The 19,652-nt window shown below is 36.0% G+C and overlaps 1 protein-coding gene across 4 annotated transcripts in view; it reads left to right on the top strand.

Annotated features, from left to right (window-relative positions):
• The window catches only part of SCN9A (sodium voltage-gated channel alpha subunit 9), a 164,904-nt gene that overhangs the window by 59,815 nt on the left and 85,437 nt on the right, over positions 1 to 19,652 (top strand). For 3 of the 4 annotated variants that reach the window (XM_004428235.3, XM_004428233.3, XM_087435336.1), the window contains 6 exons: positions 5,441 to 5,748; positions 10,687 to 10,805; positions 11,152 to 11,241; positions 11,805 to 11,933; positions 13,395 to 13,486; positions 14,485 to 14,694. In XM_004428235.3, coding sequence (XP_004428292.1) covers positions 5,491 to 5,748; positions 10,687 to 10,805; positions 11,152 to 11,241; positions 11,805 to 11,933; positions 13,395 to 13,486; positions 14,485 to 14,694 — 898 coding nt within the window. In that variant the 5' untranslated portion in view covers positions 5,441 to 5,490. Of the gene's footprint in view, positions 1 to 5,440; positions 5,749 to 10,686; positions 10,806 to 11,151; positions 11,242 to 11,804; positions 11,934 to 13,394; positions 13,487 to 14,484; positions 14,695 to 19,652 lie in introns of those variants that run through there. The other variant, XM_087435337.1, reaches the window with a different exon arrangement.

The raw sequence follows: 19,652 nt of genomic DNA, 5'->3' as shown, positions 1-19,652 counted from the left end.
CAATCTAACAGTGCACCTAAAGGAACTGGGAAAAAAAAAAAAAAAAATGGATCCCCAAATCAGTAGAAGGAAGGAAATAATAAAAATCAGAGCAGAAATAAATTAGAGACTAAAAAGACAATAGAAAGGGTCAATGAAACTAAGAGCTGGTTATTTGAAAAGATAAACACAATTGACACTCTTAGCTAGACTCACTAAGAAAAAAAGAGAGAAGGCTCAAATAAATAAAATCAGAAATGAAAAAGTAGACATTACAACAGATACCACAGAAATACAAAAGATTATGGAAAGCTATAGGCCAACAAATTGGATAACCTAGAAGTGGATAAGTTCTTAGACTCATACAACCTCCCAAACTGAATCAAGAAGAAATAGAGACTGAATAGACTAATCACAAGTAAAGAGATTGAAGCAGTAATCAAAAACCTCCCAAAAAACAAAAGTCCAGGACTAGATGGCTTTTCTGGTGAATTCTATCAAACATTCAAAGATTTAGTACCTAACCTCAAACTCTTCCAAAAAATTGAAGAGGACAAGATGCTTCCTAACCCATTTTACAACTCCAACAATTATCCTGATACCAAACTAGACAAGGACAACACAAAAAAGGAAAATTATAGGCCTATATCACTGATGAATGTAGATGCAAAAATCCTCAACAAAATATTAGCAAACAGAGTACATTAAAAGGATTATACACCACATCAAGTGATATTTATTCCAGGGAGGCAGGGATGGTTCAACATCTGCAAATGAATCAATGTGATATACCACATTAACAAAATGAAGAAATGAAGAATAAAAATCACATGATCATCTCAATAGATGCAGAAAAAGCATTTGACAAGATTCAACATCCATTTATGATAAAAATTCTTAATAAAATGGTCATAGAAGGAAAATACCTCAACATAACAAAGGCCATATATGACAAACCCACAGCCAACATCACGCTCAATGGTGAAAACCTGAAAGCTATTCCTCTAAGAACAGGAACAAGATAAGAATGCCCACTCTCACCACTCTTATTCATCATAATATTGAAGTCCTAGCCAGAGCAATTAGGCAAGGAAAAAAATTAAAGGTATCCAAATTGGAAAGAAGAAGTAAAACTGTCACTAATTGCAGATGACCTGATTCTATAAGACTCTAAAGAATCCACCAAAAAACTATTAGAAATAATTAACAAATACAATAAAGTTGTAGGGTACAAAATTAACATACAAAAATCAGTCACAATTCTATACACTAACAATGAACTAGCAGAAAGAGAAATCAAGAATACAATCCCATTTACAATTTCAACAAAAAGAATAAAATACTTAGGAATAAATTTAACCAAGGAGGTGAAAGACTTATACACTGAATACTGTAAGACATTATTGAAAGAAATTGAAGAAGACATAAAGAAATGGAAAGATAGTCTATGCTCATGGATTGGAAGAATAAACATAGTTAAATGTCCACATTACCTAAAGCAATTTACAGATTCAATGCAATCCCAATCAAATTCCAACAACATTTTTCACAGAAATAGAACAAACAATCCTAAAATTTATATGGAACAACAAAAGACCTCAAATAACTAAAGCAAACCTGAGAAAAAAGAACCAAGCTGGAGGTATCACACTCCCTGATTTCAAAATATACTGCAAAGCTATAGTAATCAAAACAGCATGGTACTGGCACAAAAACAGACATGCAGATCAATGGAACAGAACTGAAAGCCCAGAAATAAAACCACACATCCTTGGACAGCTAATTTTCAACAAAGGAGCCAAGAACGTACAGTGGAGAAAGGAAAGTCTCTTCAATAAATGATGTTGGGAAAATTGGACAGCCATGAGCAAAAGAATGAAAGTAGACCATTATCTTACACGATACACAAAAATTAACTCAAAATACAATAAATACTTGAATGTAAAAGCTGAAACCATAAAACTTCTGGAAGAAAAACATAGGCAGTACACTCTTTGACGTTGTCCTTAGCAGCATCTTTTCAAATACCATGTCTACTCAGGTAAGGGAAACAAAAGAAAAGTAAACAAATGGGACTACCTCACACTAAAGAGTTTCTGCATGGCAAAGGAAACCATGAACAAAACAAAAAGACAACCTAACAATTGGGAGAAGATATTTGCAATTCACATATGCAATAAGGGGTTAATATCCAAAATATATAAAGAACTCATACAACTCAACAACAAAAAAATGAACAATCTAATAAAAAAACAGGCAGAGGATTTGAACAGACATTTTTCCAAATAAGATATACAGATGGCCAACAGGCGCATGAAAAGATGTTCAACATCCACTAATTATTGGGAAAATGCAAATCAAAACTACAATGAGATATCACCTCATGCCCGTCAGAATGGCTATTATTAACAAGTCAAGAAATAACAATTGTTGGAGAGGATGTGGAGAAAAAGGAACCCTCATACACTGCTGTTGGGAATGCAAACTTGTGCAGCCACTATGGAAAACAGTATGAAGATTTCTCAAAAAATTAAAAATAGAAATACCATATGATCCAGCTATTCCACTCCTGAGTATTTATCCAAAGAATATGAAAACACTAATTTGAAAAGATATATGCACCTCTATGTTCACTGCAGCAATATTCACAACAGCCAAGACATGGAAGCCATCTCAGTGCCCATCAATGGATGAATGGATAAAAAAGATGTGGTATATATACACAATGGAATACTACTCAGCCATAAAAAGAGAAAATCATGCCATTTGTGACAACATGGATGGACCTTGAGGATATTATGCTAAGTGAAATAAGTCAGATGGAGAAAGACAATTACCATATGACTTCACTTATATGTGGAAGATAAACAAACAAACACATAGATATGGAGAACAGATTGGTGGTTCTTCCCAGAGGGGAAGGGGATGGAGGCAGGGCAAAAGGGATAAAGGGGCACATATGTATGGTGATGGATGGAAACTAGACTTTTGGTGGTGAACATGATGCAGTCTATACAGAAGCCGAAATACAATGATGTACACCTGAAATTTACATAATGTTATAAACCAAAGTGACCTCAATAAAATAAATTTAGAAAAGAAAAGAAATGTTTGAAACTTTATGCTTAAATCAAAGGAACTCACCACTTCCTATTACCTATAATACTCTCTCTCCTGACACGTGCCTCTGTCTTTGTTTCTACACCAGGGTAAAAAAAAGGATGTGAGTTATTTAGGCTAACTGAATTCTCCTTTACTACAGTGAGGGTTTGTCTTTGCTGTATGATTCGGTGTGATTAGTGTCCCTTTTTAGAACATAAGTTCCTTAAAGACAAAAACTGTGTTTTCTCCTTACTCTCACAGCTCTAAATATCTAATATAGTAATATGCCCAGATTAAGTATTTGGTAAAAACATTTAAAACAAAAATGGGCTAGCAGATTAAAAAAGAAATGTGATGATATATGTCATGACAAAACACAGACTCAATTTGTGATAAACTATAGAAAGAGCATTTTTCATAAAAGCTAAATTTGCCTTATAAATTTTTATTTAAATTTACATTGCTAAATGATTATTTTTCTGTTGTTTTTAAGCTGGCTTTCCACCTCTTTTTAAAATACATAGATTTCTGGTAAGGGTTATTTTTATACAGTGCCCAAATAACTGAGAGGAAAGTCATCCATTTTGTTCTAAACATAATTGAAGTTTATTTTGTTTGACATGGGAATAGGAGAAACCTGGAAAAGAATAATTAGTTTCAGCTTCTCCCGTCCCTGTCTGCAAATCTGTATAACCTGTGTTGTCACTACTGTGATTTGTTTAATTTTTATGTTTAGCATTGGAAAGTGAAAGAGCAGACCATGGCTTCTCTTAGTTCACCCTCCCTCTGTGTGTGATGATATCGTTCAATATACAACCTTTCAAACTGTTCACAGTGGGTTGACATACTAGAAATTGGTGTGTCCCAACTCTCAGGCAATCCTAATGTAAAAAAAGAAAGAACTCATTTTTATTTTCTTTCTTTCTTTTTTTTTTTCTGAGGAAGATTAGCCCTGAGCTAATATCCATTGCCAATCCTCCTCTTTTTGCTGAGGAAGATTGGCCCTGGGCTAACATCCACGCCCATCTTCCTCTACTTCATATGGGATGCCACCACAGCATGGCTTGACAAGTGGTGCGCCCTGCGTGCCTGGATCTGAACCCTGGATGGACACAGCAGAGCACACGCACTTAACTGTTACGCCACCAGGCCAGCCCCTCATTTTTATTTTCTAATGGAAGAGTTATAAGGTTATCTTGACTCATTGAAACAGTGTTATTTTTAAAATAAGAACAATTATTTTTCAAACTCTTTTATTTAGAACATTTCAAAATAATAATATATAGAAACTTGAATTTTTTATTTTGTATTTCTCTTTCCTGTAGTTTTTGTAATGTTTTGTATACACATATAAGTTAGTTAGGAAGTCACAGTTTGAATGCATATCATAGTGGGGTGTTTTTACTTTTTAAATTGAATCTATCTCAAATATTTCCCAAATTTCTTTTCTTTGTTCTTCCCCCAAAATTTCCCCAAATTGTTTTTAATTCAAAGCAGAAATATATTTTTTTCTGATTTGTAAAGGGATATGTATTTAAGAAAATATAAATGTGTAAAACAATCATCCTCCTCCTCATTTCACAGAAATGAGTTTCTCCAAGACAGAGAAGTGTGGGTGTGAGCATGTTATGAGATGTAAGACAGAAGAGGATCAGGTGATCAGAGAGGCAAGAGAAGAACCTGGAGAGTGATGCTATCAGAAGCACTGTCATCACGACTTTTTTTTTTATTTTTGTGAGGAAGATAAGCCCTGAGCTAACATCCACACTAATCCTCCTCTTTTTTTTGCTGAGGAAGACCTGCTCTGAGCTAACATCTATTGCCAATCCTCCTCCTTTTTTTTGTTTCCCCAAAGCCCCAGTAGATAGTTGTATGTCATAGTTGCACATCCTTCTAGTTGCTGTATGTGGGACGCGGCCTCAGCATGGCTGGAGAAGCGGTGCGTCAGTGCGCGCCCGGGATCCGAACCCCCAGCCGCCAGTAGCAGAGCACATGCACTTAACCGCTAAGCCACGGGGCCGGCCCCATCAAGACTTTTAAATGAGGAAAGTCGAGTCAAATTGCACTAAAAGTGAATACAGAGGAAAAGTAAAGGGAATTAAAAAAATTTTTTTTATTAAACTTTCACTTTTTTCCTTTAAAGTATTAAGTTCAAATTTTTAAATAAAGATGGTTAGAGAGCATGGAAAATAAGTCTTGCACATAGAAATCACTTAGTAAATGCTAATTCAACATGATAATAATTATGTGAACACACTACTTCTTGTAGTTGAAACCAAAAATCTGTTTGTTTATTATTATTAATCTGCCATCCCTGGCTGGCAAACACTTAAGGCTTTATTTCTGTGTTTCCACTTAGGCCTCTTATGTAAGGAGCTGAAGAGGAAATAAAATATACAGGATGAAAAGATGGCAATGTTGCCTCCCCCAGGACCTCAGAGCTTTGTCTACTTCACAAAACAGTCTCTTGCCCGCATTGAACAACGTATCGCTGAAGGAAAAACAAAGGAACCCAAAGAAGAAAAGAAAGATGATGATGAAGAAGGCCCCAAGCCAAGCAGTGACTTGGAAGCTGGCAAACAGCTGCCCTTCATCTATAGGGACATCCCTCCAGGCATGGTGTCAGAGCCCCTGGAGGACCTGGACCCCTACTATGCAGACAAAAAAGTGAGTTTATTGAGACTGCAGTTGTGCTGTCTCTGTTTGCTTTGTACAGAAAGATATTTTAAATTGAGATTAAGTAGAATTTAGTGAAAAACCATGTCATGGGAAAAATGTTCAGTTAAATTCATATGTAGGATATTTAGAATAGGTACTTTTCCTAATTTTTCATCAAAACTGGTTCTGTCACGGTCATACTATTTTGATTTCCTTAATCTTTTAAAAGCGTTCAATATGATGTTCTGCCTTTTTGGACAGGACAAAAATGTTTACTGGTAGAAACAAAATAATTGTCAGTTGGAGAAGTAAGACCTGGGGATACATCTGGAATGCATCTGCATGGAGGTGACAGCTGAATCCATGGAAATATATAAGATCACTCAACTAATAGTGGAGTTTAGAGAGCCACTTCATGTAGCGTGTTAGAGAAAAAGAGGAGTCTGGGATGGTCAGAGAGGTAGGACAAAAATCAGAAAATTTCCCATTGGTCAAAAAAGAATGGAAGAGAGTCTCACCTAAAATTACCCAGAAAGTTGAGGATAGAGAAAGGCTATTGGAATGAGCAAGGAGGACGAGTTGGTATCTTTTTGCAAGCAGGTTGTGTTAGGTGATGGCAATCAAAGCAAGATAGTGGTGGAGAGCAAATAAGAAAAGGAAGTGGGTGGCACTACGTGCATCCTGAGAAATTTTCCACCACAAAGATAGTCATATGAGGCACCAAGTAAATTGAAAACCTATATGAGGCACCGGATAAATTGAAAATCTTTTTAGCATAGGTTATAAATGGCACGTTTGAAAGAAGTGAAAAATTATTCTTGAAAAAATACAGAGGGTTGGAGTGATGTTGTAACTAGTTGCTAATGTTAACAGACAAAGTACAAGCTACAGATCAGATTGTATTTGCATTAGAAAAGTGGAGAGAATCTTATTGTCTGAGACTTGAGGGGCAAATAAGAGGATGAATTTAAAAGTCTTGATATGTTGAAGTAAGTGTAGGCACATCAGAGGAAATGCATGTTAAATGGTGTCAATATTTTCCATACTACAGGAGTCAAAATTGTCTTTTGAGAGTCAATGCTGAGAGAAGCAGAGCGGAGAGGCATTGATTGCATTAGGGAAATGGGAGAAAGTTTGAAACAACTGCTAGCAAGGGTATTTTCTATTGAGAAATTGAGAAGGAGGTTGCAATCGTTTCTGATTCAGTGACAGACACAACCAAGTTGAAGTTGACAAAGAGGAGACAGTAAAGTATTAGATCAGCAAGCTCCATAGCTTTGCTGCACAGCACCTGCAGATGTATCTTTGAGAAGTCAAGACAGGCAGGTAAAGTCCATTAAAAAATATTTTTATTTGTTTAAGATAAATAAAAGGGAATATTTCTTGATAGGACATCTAGCAAATAAAATAAAGCACGTATTTGCAATGTCTTGAGAAATATAAAATGTGATGAAGTTAATTTTGATGGTAGAAACACATCTGCCTCAGTGGCAGTTGCTATGAATGGCAATACCTAATATTTTGCTTCACATTAAAAAGCAGCATCTCAACAAGCTGATAGCACAGCAATAGAAAACAGGATACCTGAGAAGCGCTTGAAATATTACACAGCATTCTAACTAATCAATCCGTATTCTGACACTGAAAGGAAGAATGCTACTATGTATTGAGAGTCTCAGTGTCAGGTGCTAGACTTTTTATACAAATTAGCACACGTATTTATCACAACCTGGGGAGATAGGAAGTAATACCCTATTTTTAGATGGGACAAAGGACTTAGGGAAATTAAGTAACTTGCAAAATGTTACATGCTAGTAAGTTTTGTTGCAGATTTTTAGATTCAAGTTGATTTGACTCCCTACTGAGATATTCTATTGTGCAGCACTTAGTTTAGTTTAGGTTCTGTTGTATAGCAATTACTATGATAACAACTTTACAAAAATGAATGAAATCATGAATGAGTAAATAACAAAACAAGCCAAATAAAAAATACTTTCTTATTTTACTTATTACTTCATCTCAAAAAATTTCTGAGTCTCTACGGATACCTATTGTATTTCTCATTTCCAAAGGGGGCCTGGATGTACTTAACTAGCTACCCCTTAAGGAGGAAAAGCATCTTTCTGGAATAATCAAGTCAGAGATATAAACTAATATTGGCTTAAAGTGACTTGAGAGGTAAAGAGAAAATGTTTGCATTTGAATGGAGGATAATAGACTTATTAACTAACAGTAATTTTATCTATGGGATAGATGAATTTAATAGAGAAGGTTTGGTGTGGAGCTCCAACCTCTAGCCTTGGCCTCAGCTCCTTTCAAATAATACTACACCAACCACATCAAAAGCCTAACCCACACCCACATCAATATACTTAGGTAGAACTAGGTCAAACAAAGTAATCTATTGTTTCATGGTCCTCTATTCTTAACATATGAACAAATATACAAAGGAATACAGAGTCTTTTTATTTTCTTTTGGTTTGGAGCTTTAAATGATCAACTTTTTATGCCCTGTCCTAACTTCTCAAACATTCTTGATAACAGTAGTTTTGACAACTGCTTGCAACTTTACAGTTGACCTCTCTCTGGATTGATTCCTTAACGTTTCAAGTTATTCACATTAATTGACAAAAACTTTATTTCTGCTACAAGGTGATCATTGCTTGGATTAAAAATCTTAATGACCCCTAATTTGACCTGGGTTCAGATTTTAATTTATATTTGAGTATAATTATCAATGATTTGTTAAAATAAAGAACACTTAATAAACTAGTGAGAGAAGTTAGGGTTTCATTTTTATGTGTGATGAATATATAAGTGCTTTGTAATAGTGTTATGCAGTGCCTTTATTATAAGTGTGTTTGTGTCTTTAAGAAAGAATAAATTGCCAATCACTCTTGGCTATGGGTATTAAGCGGACAGGTACATTGTCTTATTAGCTTCATATCCTTGGTGCCTTAATGTTGCCTATAATAGCGGCAGCTGCTCCCACCATTTACTAAGAATTTACAATATACCAGAAACTTAAAATCTCACAGACAATAGGTGCTAGCTCTCAAGCTGCTAAATGGTGGATCTGGTATTTAAAATAACTGTCCAACTCCGAAGCCTATGCTCTTTAAACACCATAATTCTCTAATTTCATTTTCAATAAATTCTTAAGTAAATGAGAAAAATGAAAAGAATTTATTCAGACTTTGACATCTACGCCTTTGCTAGTAGTATTTTAGAATTTACTAAAAAGACTGATACAGATCCCTCAAATTTCATAGGCATACCTATTTTTCTGACCTATAATTAACTCCTGGGTGTGTATAAACCCAGACATTCCTAAAGAAGTTTTTCATGCAAATGCAAATTGGGAATTTAAATTTAAAAATAGCAAACTAATTCGTTTTTTCTTTTTTAATCTCAAGTAAAAGGTAACTTGATCTTGCCGAAGCTAGGCAGTAATGTGATTTTCAGATTACCTCAGGTGACCTCTGGTTCATGAGGTCTCCCTGATAATTCCGACAGACATATGACCCCGTCCCCTCTTTACTCTGATAATCCTCCATTTGTATTTCTCTGTTTGACACCTGTCACATCTTGCCTTGTATTCGAGTTATTGTGATCTTATCACTTTTCTGGGAAGTTCCTTAAATGCAAAACTCATGCCTCATTTATGTTCAGACTCCTTTCATTGCTTCTTATGCCATAGTTGCTCACTGCACAACTGAAGAAAATAATGGATGAATGAATTTTCAAAAACATAGTATTTTGCTACTTAAGAAAACAATAGTTATACTCAAAGATGAGGTATTAATTTTAAAACTAATTTTCAGTGTAAAAGTGAACTTGATGTTAAATTATGTTCAGACACAACTGGTATAGTGAAAGAGACCAGGAAGATAAAAGGGCATCTGAAAATAATAGATACTGGTTTATTTTCTTGAGAACACCACCACACACAGTGAAAAAGCAAGATACTCGAACTTATGTCTCTAATTTAGTGAAAAATGTTTATTGCCAGAAGCCCACTCATAAACTTCTATGAAATTCAGATTCAACAACAACAAAAAAAGACCAAGTCAATGTCTTCCAGATTTCACAAGTAATTGCCTGCCAACTGCAGAAGAATAAGACAAGGATTTGAACTTGGTCTTTCTGATTTCCAGGCCAATTCCTTAGGTTATTTTAATGTTTTGTTGTTGTTGCTGTTTATTTGTTTGGGTTTTAAATTTTTTAACTAAATACCAAAGCCATGGAAAATGTCACTCATTATGCAATGGTTACAATAACATTTGAAGAATATTTTCTTCTATTCATATTATTTTTAAAAATTACCATGGATAGTAGCAAGCAAGTCTTTTAATTTGTGTTTTTATTTTAGCTGTTATTAGTATTATATCTAAAATAGGAAAATTGAACCAGGTAGTAAGACTCTTCCAACTCTAGTACTCCTTAAATTTATGAAAATATTTTTTTGGAAGAACTCATATTTTGGCATATTTGCTACTAACCATTACAGTAGTGAACAAAGATTAAAATTCTTAAGGTGTTATGTTAAAAATCAGGGATAGCTAGTTTCTGTTTGTTTTGCTTAAAATGCAGTGTAATGAAAGAAGGTGGTTGTATTTTAAACTAATTCCAATGGCCACAAGTTATTGTTACTGATGTGGGTGTTCAGGGTTATGAAAAAGTGAAGATGTATTTTGGGAGCCCTAAGCAATATATGCTCATAAATGCCTCACTTCTTAATTTGCTGAGAAGAAATGGGCTTGGAGTTCATTGGCCAGCATGACATACATAGCTGCATCAATGACAATGGAACCACGTTACTTGAGTCTGATGACAGTGTTTCTTTAATATGACACTACCACATGGAGAGGTGAACTGCTGGTATTAATGTGCTAGACTGAAATTTTGGATTCTTAATTTCATACTGTTTTCTTTTTGCTCCTGCAGACTTTCATAGTATTGAACAAAGGGAAAGCAATCTTCCGTTTCAATGCTGCACCTGCTTTGTACATACTCTCTCCTTTCAGTCCTCTAAGAAGAATATCTATTAAGATTTTAGTACATTCATATCCTTTTTAAAATGCTTACTTGCAGTGGTTCTTTCAAATGTAGTTTTTGCCATTTTATTTAAATTTTGATTTTAGTCCTTTTGTACCTGAAAAGACTGGTTTTAGTTTATCAATTTCAATATAATTTGGTGTAGGTCTCTGGGAAGATTGGTAGAATGGCAATTTTGGCATTTTAGATAAATTACTTTTATCTATTATTCCGTTGTTCAAAGAGATTTAAGAAAAAGTCTATAAGCTTATTTAGAATTATTTTCTAAGGAAAAGTTGTTAGCATTTCAACGAGAATCATTATCAAATATTTAAAGTATGTGGTCTTTTATCATATTCCTTGATTCTAAGCTACCTTATTCAGCATGCTTATCATGTGCACTATTCTGACGAACTGCATATTTATGACCCTGAGTAGCCCTCCAGATTGGACCAAGAATGTAGAGTAAGTGGGTATAAGTACATTTTAACATAGTCTTAGTATAATCATTTTTATCCTTTCCTCTTCCTATCAGGAAGTTACTGCATCTATACAAATTGTGGTGTTTATCTTCTCAAGTAATATAGTTGCTTTCTTTTCAGTTATTTTTTTCTCCTCTATGGTATTAACTCGCTTTATAATAGAATAAAATAATTAGATGCTACAAGTCTTTTCTAGAAGAATGAACTTATCAGATGACCTCCCGCATTCTTAGACAAGTTACATATTTCTTATCATTGGGTGTATTTCTGGTAGGAGCAATGTAGGAATTTTCTAGACAGATCTAATACCTATGTTCTTAGTTATTTTAAATACCTCTACTTTCTGGAAGAGTTTCTGATATGTACATTTTAAGATTTTCTAGAAAGACCTTTACTGCAGTTTATTCCACTATAGTGGGTCCACAAACCAAAAGAGGCACCCCAGTAGATGCCTTCCTTTGGCTTATCAGAAAAAATAAATTATGAAGATTCCCATGGTGCTGTATTCATTTCACACTTAACATCCCAATTGATTCTTGTGTCTAGGTACACTTTTACTGGAATATATACTTTTGAATCTCTTGTGAAAATCCTTGCAAGGGGCTTCTGTATAGGAGAATTCACTTTCCTTCGTGACCCCTGGAACTGGCTTGATTTCATCGTCATTGTTTTTGCGTAAGTACTTTGAGTTTTTTGAAATGCCAAACTCATGAAAATTTCAGACAGCATAATATTCCAGTAAGAGCAAAGCTTTGGAGTCTGACTTTTCCTGCATATAATGGTTGCATATAAAGGATACTATATGAAAGCCAGTATTGATAGGCAAATATTAATTTTTTCAGAAAGAACATTTCCCACTCAAAAGTATATGACATCACTAAGATTGATCATCTCCCTCTACACTCAGCACTTGGATGGGCAGTCTATGTGATGCCAATCAGGTTCACACTTTTTCCAAGTTCTTATTTAAGCCTGTTAATAAAACCCGTAAGAATCACAGAAAAAACACAGGTCTTTAATTAGAAGTATGTTGCTTTTTTTATTAACCTGTACTATTCAAGAGTGAATAAGTATATTAAAATATAGAAGTAAATCTTTTTATAAGGCTGTCACTGCACACTAAACCTAACATTAGTGCATTGTATATGTATTACATATGCATCCAGTTTACTTTTAAGGGAAAAATATTACAGTAAGATATAATTTTAATTTATTCATATTGCTGCTCTTTTCCCAAATATATTTGTCAGAAACACTTCTTTATTTTTTTTAATCTCAAAACTGGATAAAATATTTTTCCCACTATCATTTTGAATTGTAAAAGCAACACGTGTTCGTTGGAGGAATTTAGACAGTACAGAAGAGTCTTAAGATTTCTGGTCTCCCATTCCCTCTGCCCTCCCCTGCCTCCTTGTACATTAGGCTCGCTCCTTTCCTGGTCATATATGACAGCTGCAATTTCACCTACGGCCTGCTGATAAGACAACTTTGTGTCAAAGTAGGCTGCCTCTTCTCGGGGTGGGGAGGGGGTCCTCCTTTTTTATTGAGATATTATTTACATACCTTAAAATTTACCATTTTAAGGTATAGAATTCAGTGTTTGCCAGTATGTTCACAAAGTTGTACAACCAGTACCATTCTAATTCTAGAATGTTTTCATCACTCCCAAAATGCAGTCACTTCCATTCCCTCCTCCCCTCAGTTCCTGGAAATCACTCATGTATTTTCATCTCTATGGATTTGCCTGTTCTAGACATTTCATGTGAATAGAATCATACAGTATGTGGCCTTATGTGTCTGGCTTATTTCAATTAGCATACAGTCTTCAAGGTTTGCCGCTAATATTTCATAGGATGTTATTAAATATCTACATTACCATAATGTTGAGGTCTAATAATTGAAGCATTTAAGTCTTTATTTAGGCATTTAAGTGTATGAAACCATTTTAATAGTATATTTGTATTTTGTTCACATCAAATCGAATTAAATAACATTAGTTATAATAGAAAAAAAAGACTTAACAGAACTCTATATTTAAATAAGAAGTTCCAAAGGTAGGAAATACCTTGACTAAAGGCACAGGTGAGTATCATAGACTCTATATGAATTCTGAATAACTCTGATTTAATTCTACAGGTATTTAACAGAATTTGTAAACCTAGGCAATGTTTCAGCTCTTCGAACTTTCAGAGTGTTGAGAGCTTTGAAAACTATTTCTGTAATTCCAGGTAAGAAGTAATTGGTGTGAAGCATTAGGCTGCTCATAACTCCAGCTATGTGGGAGTTGTTCTTTGTTTGTGTGTGTGTGTGTTGTCACTGTGTTTGTGTATAAACTCCCCTATTACAGATATGTGACAGAGTTTGTGGACCTGGGCAATGTCTCAGCATTGAGAACATTCAGAGTTCTCCGAGCTTTGAAAACAATCTCAGTCATTCCAGGTGAGAGTGGGGTTAAACACTGAGGCTGACTTTGATCTTTTGGAGGAAAGATAAGAAAAACTTTATTTTATGCACTTTGAATTAAACTTTACTTCTTATGGTTTTCATAATCGTTATTAAAAGTCAGCCTTCGAGTTTAATCAATTGCATGGGTCTTAGAGGATGAAGATGGCCATTTGGCCCACATCTCAACTTGAAATTTTCCCTCCTAACAGATCATTTTCCATTTTGCTTATCCAGGAATGAAAATTTCAATTTGTTTTAATTGCTTTTCGTATAGTTAAGAAAAAAGATAAAAAATATCAGCATGGGAGTATTGCATGACATACTGTGTTTTAATCTTTCCTCGACAAACCATTTCTTAACTGAAAACTAGTAAATTGTCACCGTCTGCTGCAGTCCAGACTCTTCTTTGTTTTGGTTTCATTACAGAGAGATGGTTTGTTTGACAAGCATTTACTGAATTAGCACTTTTAAAAATTATTTTTACGAGTGAGTGTGGATATGGTTTGAGCAACCAAATTATTCATTTTGACAATTTGGTTATTCTTTGGAAATATTTTACACTTTTTAATCACTTGCTGTGATATATAGCAACAAGATATATATATATATATAACAGCAAATCCACCCTTTTGAGCTAGTAGGCTCTTTTTGAATTAGGTTATTTAAGGTCATTGATTTGATATTATGCATGCATTTCTAGGAAAGCTTGTGTTTCATTTTTGTTTCTCATTCAGAGACTTTCTTTCATCATGAGCACCTTTTTCTGCCCCTCTGTATTCAGGCCTGAAGACTATCGTGGGGGCCCTGATCCAGTCGGTGAAGAAGCTCTCTGACGTCATGATCCTGACTGTGTTCTGTCTGAGCGTGTTTGCGCTGATTGGGCTGCAGCTCTTCATGGGCACCCTGAAGCATAAATGTCTGCGGAGTTCACTTGAAAATAATGAAACATTAGAGAGAATAATGGACACCCTTGAAGAAGAAGACTACAGAAGTAAGAATGTCCCTACAATTGTAAATAGGTTGAAATAAGGCTAAAAGTATTATTCTCTTTCAGGAATTAAATATTGCTTTCATTTTAATTATTTCAAAATTATTCACATGTATAAAAAGTTGCTACAGTGTGAATTTGCATCATGTTATATTTTCATAAATCTCCCTGGTTCTAAGCTTTCTAGCAGTTCTGGTATTGGAAACATGAGATGATTCCATAATTCTCAATTTCTATAAGATAAAAAAGAATAAATTTGCTTTAGAGAAAGAAATTTAGCTATGAATTAATAATGTTAACCATTAGGGGCTGGCCCCGTGGCTTAGTGGTTAAGTGCCCTTGCTCTGCTACTGGAGGCCCTGGTTTGGATCCGGGTATGCACCAATGCACTGCTTGTCTGGCCATGCTGAGATGGCATCCCACATACAGCAACTAGAAGGATGTGCAACTTTGACATACAACTATGTACTGGGGCTTTGGGGAGAAAAAAGAGGAGGATTGGCAATATATGTTAGCTCAGGGCCGGTCTTCCTTAGGAAAAAGAGGAGGATTGGCATGGATGTTAGCTCAGGGCTGATCTTCCTTACAAAAAAAAAATAAATAATAATAATATTAACCATTACATTTCATTATAAGATATATATTTTATATACTATAATTTCAACATATAATTCATACTTGTGTTTATATTATAGTGTTATTTATTATATGATATAATTATACTTTTACACTTGTATTATACTTATAACATTGTATAGTTATATTAATCATAATATGATGATAATATTATCACATATTAAAATGTCTGTCTCGATAGTATTTCTAAAGATTTGTATAAAGCGAAATAGTTTACTCAGCTTTATCAGCACTGTCTTTATATTATAACCAATGATGAGTTTCACAGCTCTTTCTAATGGCTTCCCTCAATCTAGCAATGGCATTACATCAAAGTTTAATTCATCAGAACTAGTTCTTAGGTACAACATAAGATGATCTGTACGCACAGTCTCAGAAGTCTGCTTAATTCACAAGTATATTTTAGCATGTCTTACAGAAAGCATGAACTGCATGTTTTCTGAATAATTATCCCTTAACACAATTTCTCTTACTGGAGCTGTTGATGAGTTTGGGAGAGAGTAAGATCAAGCAAGATTGTACTTTCTGTCTAACACCTGCCATGTGTCTGTATGATGTTGCCCAAATGAACCCATAGGCCTTAATAGGTGACTAAACCCAGAGGTGGGTGGAAACCAAGAAACCTTTCAAATGTATGTGCCTTTGACAGAAGGAGATCAGGGAGTAAAGTTGAGGATTCTCTTCGGATAATAAAGAGTTGTCTATATCATGTTTTTACTTTATTAAATATTTATTTTCCCACTCACTGGGGAAGATAAAAGCAAATAAAATCAAGCTAATATGGTAAAAGATTGTAGATAAAGAAAATAGAAAAAAAATAGAGGCTTAAAACAAGAAAACTGAAGGTCTCCAATAAAATATTTAATGTATATTTCTTTACTACCAGCATTTGATGAGGAATTTAGTATATTTTTCTATACTAAAGTAAAGTATCTTTACTTATTTTTCCAGTTTCTGATTTTGATTAATATGGTCTTAAATTTTATTTCCAATTTCCAAAGAATTTTATTTCTCAATTTGTATGCCATAAAAATAATTTATCTCATGGGTAATTGTTGACATTTACATTCTGTTTTGTGAATCAATTTACAACACTTACATCAACTTAACTTTTTTTACTAGGATCACTACCAGTCCTTCTAGTCTGAATTTTGGTCCTATTCCTGAGTTCATAATTTGGGTGATTTTTTTAACCTTCTGGAATTGCTTCAAGCAATTTTTTTCAAAAAGAGTGAAAAGAGCTATTGAATTTTGTAATATATCTTCATATTGCATTTACACATGAATGAATGACAGCTTAGCTAACAATCCTCTCTCCCAATTCTGTACATTGTTCTTGATTTTCTTCTAAAAATATAGTTTTAGAGAAGAGATGTCTGTGTCAAGTCTGAATTTGGTTTCCTACCTGTATTCTGTTTCATGGAAGCCAAGTCTTACTGCAGTATTTATTCAAGCTTTCGTTTATCAGCATGTGTTTATTAAGTGCTTCCCTGGGGTAAGCATTGTGCAAGTTTCTGGAGCTATAGCAATGAACGTGATAGGCTCAGCCCCTGCTTTCACAGATCTTATGTTCTAGTGGGAATGAAAGATTAAAAAGAGGGAACAGACAAATAAATAAAAAATATTACAACTTTAATAGATATTATGCAAAGAAAGTAAATCTCCAGGACTGAGATACCAATTAAATGAAAAGACCTCTCCAAGGAAGTAGCATTTAAATAGAGATATAAAGGATAATAAGAAGCCATAAAATAGTGTAAGTGTGGGTGGGAGTGTGTGTATGGGGGCTGCTGCTTGAGTTAGAAGGAATAGCATGTGGAAAGCCCCTGAAATAAGAAAAAGTATTAGGTACTTAAAGAATGGAAAAATAGTGATATGGTTAGACTTCAGCAAAGGAGAGACAAAATGGCAACAGAGAAAGTAAGAGAAAAACTCAAGGGTCATATCATGAAGGATGTTTTAGCCCATGGAAGGGAGTTTGGATTTTATCTTAAATGCGGTGGTTTTAATAACTTTATCTGCCATATGGAAAACTGATTGGGCAAGGCTGGATGGTAGATTGGCATAAGGAAGACTGGTTAGGATGTTGCTTCTATTATTCAAGCAAGAGAAGATTGTGGCTTCATCTAGAGTGGTGGTAGAAAGTGAAGAGAAAAGATTGAGTTCAAGATAAAATCTATAGAACTTGCTGATGGGTTGGAGAACAGAGGAGGGCTTGGGGATGTCTTCTAGATTTCTGGCTACAGTAACTGGATGGGTGGTAATGGGAAATGAGGGAAGGATGGTAAGGTTTGTAGGGGAAAGTCACTGTTAAAATTGAGATGTCATCGAGACATCCAAGTAGAGATAAAAAGCAGATAATTGGAGATTTAGGCATAATGATCAGAGGAACCACCTGGTTTGGAGATATACACTTCGAAGAAATCAGTAAAAAGAAAAAATAAGTACACACATACACACACCCTTCTGAAAAACCCTGATCTTTATAAGTAGGTAGGGAATGGGCAGCCTGGTGTTTAAAACAAATTTGGTGTTTACAAGATGTTCAACTCCATAACCCCAGGAAGACGGGCAGAGAGGAAGACCCAGAAAAGGACCCAGAGAAGGAGCAGCTGATAAAGTAAGAAGCAAAGATATAAATAGTGAAGCCAACAAAAGAAAGTATGTTAAGGAAAAGGGAATGCTTGTGTTGAATGATGCTGCAGGGTCAAGGATTAAGGATGATGAAGATAGAGAAATATACATTAGCTTAAACACGGAAGTCATCAGAGACTTTCATGGGAAAATTCTAGTGGAGTAGTAGGAGCACAAGGTTGGACTAAGAGGGTGACAGGCGTGAATAAGATGTCAGGAAGAAGAGAAGACAGTAAGTGTAGACAATTCTTCCAAGAAATTTGGCTGTAAAGGAAAGCAGAATAATGGAGACAATGGCTGGCATTTTTCTAAAAGATGGATTTTGATAGGGATATTTTTCTAGTGATAGAAATGAATAAGTAGTAAAATATGGATTAATAATTCAAGAGAGAGGGGAGAAGTTAAGTCCTTGAGAAAGCAGAAGAACAAGAGGAGACACATCTCCACCATTGAAGCAGGAGGAAAGATGGAGGAGGAGGCTAAGAGTTATTTGAAGAGGATTAAGTCAAACGCAGTGGCTTTTTTTTCCTCAAAAAAGTGTGAGATGGGATCATTGGCTGAGAGTGTAATGAAGAAGAGGAAATTCTACAGAAAGGTTGAGGAGAAAGCAGTGTATGGTCATCTTAGTGAATGGAATATGGAGTCTATTTTGAGTGCCAATTTGACATCGCAGATCATCTATTTAAAACGTAATCATTGGGGAGGGAGTCAAGATGGCGGCGTAGGCAGACTCTGAACTCACCTCCTCCCGTGGACACAGCCAATTTACAACTACTCGTGGAAAAATTACCCCTGAGACAGAGCTGAAAACTGGATAAGAGGAACTCCTGCAACAACGGACAATCCTAACTGGGGTGGAAGAGGCAGAGACTCCCTTCCGGAGAGGAAAAACGCCGCCTTCACAAGCCGCCAGCTTCATGGCCGCCGGGAGCAGCTCACAGGTACGCACCCTGCCTGGAGGCGCGGGGCCCTGAGCCGGGAGCGCCCCCGCTGTGGGCATTGTGTGGACCCAGCACAATCGAGACCAGCGGCATAATATCTGACTTTGCTGCTACTAAAGCATTGGGTAGCACCCCCAGAAAACCCGGTTCACAAAGAAACTAAAACTGGCTCTTAAAGGGCCCGCGCGCAAACTCATCCGAGCCAGAAAGCATCCTAAAATCACCAGAAAGAAAGGTGCACACTGCTTTGGTGACAAGAGACTCACCTAATAGGCCCTGAGTGCATCTCGGTGAGGGGTGAGACCTCTCCAGGGACTGGGACATTGGCGGCGGCCATTGTTGTGGCCTGGTGTGGGGGGGGTGACACAGAGGCCATTGGAGTGGTTCCTGGGGCCTGCTAGCCCAGGGTCTGCTCCACCCGCTAGAGCACCGATTTAATCCAGCTCAGCCAGGGCAGGCAGCCCACCCTAGAGACTGGCCCCACCTAACAACAAACCCTCAGGCAACGTGTGGGCCTGCATAGATTGGTGACTGGATTTTCTGCAGCCTGGCAACTGAGCTGACTTGAGCGGGGCAGGGTGTGCACAAGGAGCGGGTGGAGAGTGTGGGGTGGTGGCGGGGTGTGGGGGGCTCCCGCCGGGGAGAGACTGGGTCCGCTTGGGGAGGTCGGGCGCTCACACGGGCAGGACTGTGTTGACTGTGTGTGTGGACCTGTGGGCGGCAGGGCTTGTCAGCTGCAGAAGACTTGTG

The sequence above is a fragment of the Ceratotherium simum genome, chromosome 9 (assembly GCF_057802395.1).
Source record: "Ceratotherium simum simum isolate JZ-2026a chromosome 9, ASM5780239v1, whole genome shotgun sequence".
NCBI classification, from domain to species: Eukaryota; Metazoa; Chordata; class Mammalia; order Perissodactyla; family Rhinocerotidae; genus Ceratotherium; species Ceratotherium simum.
This window is presented reverse-complemented; position numbering and strand designations above follow the sequence as displayed.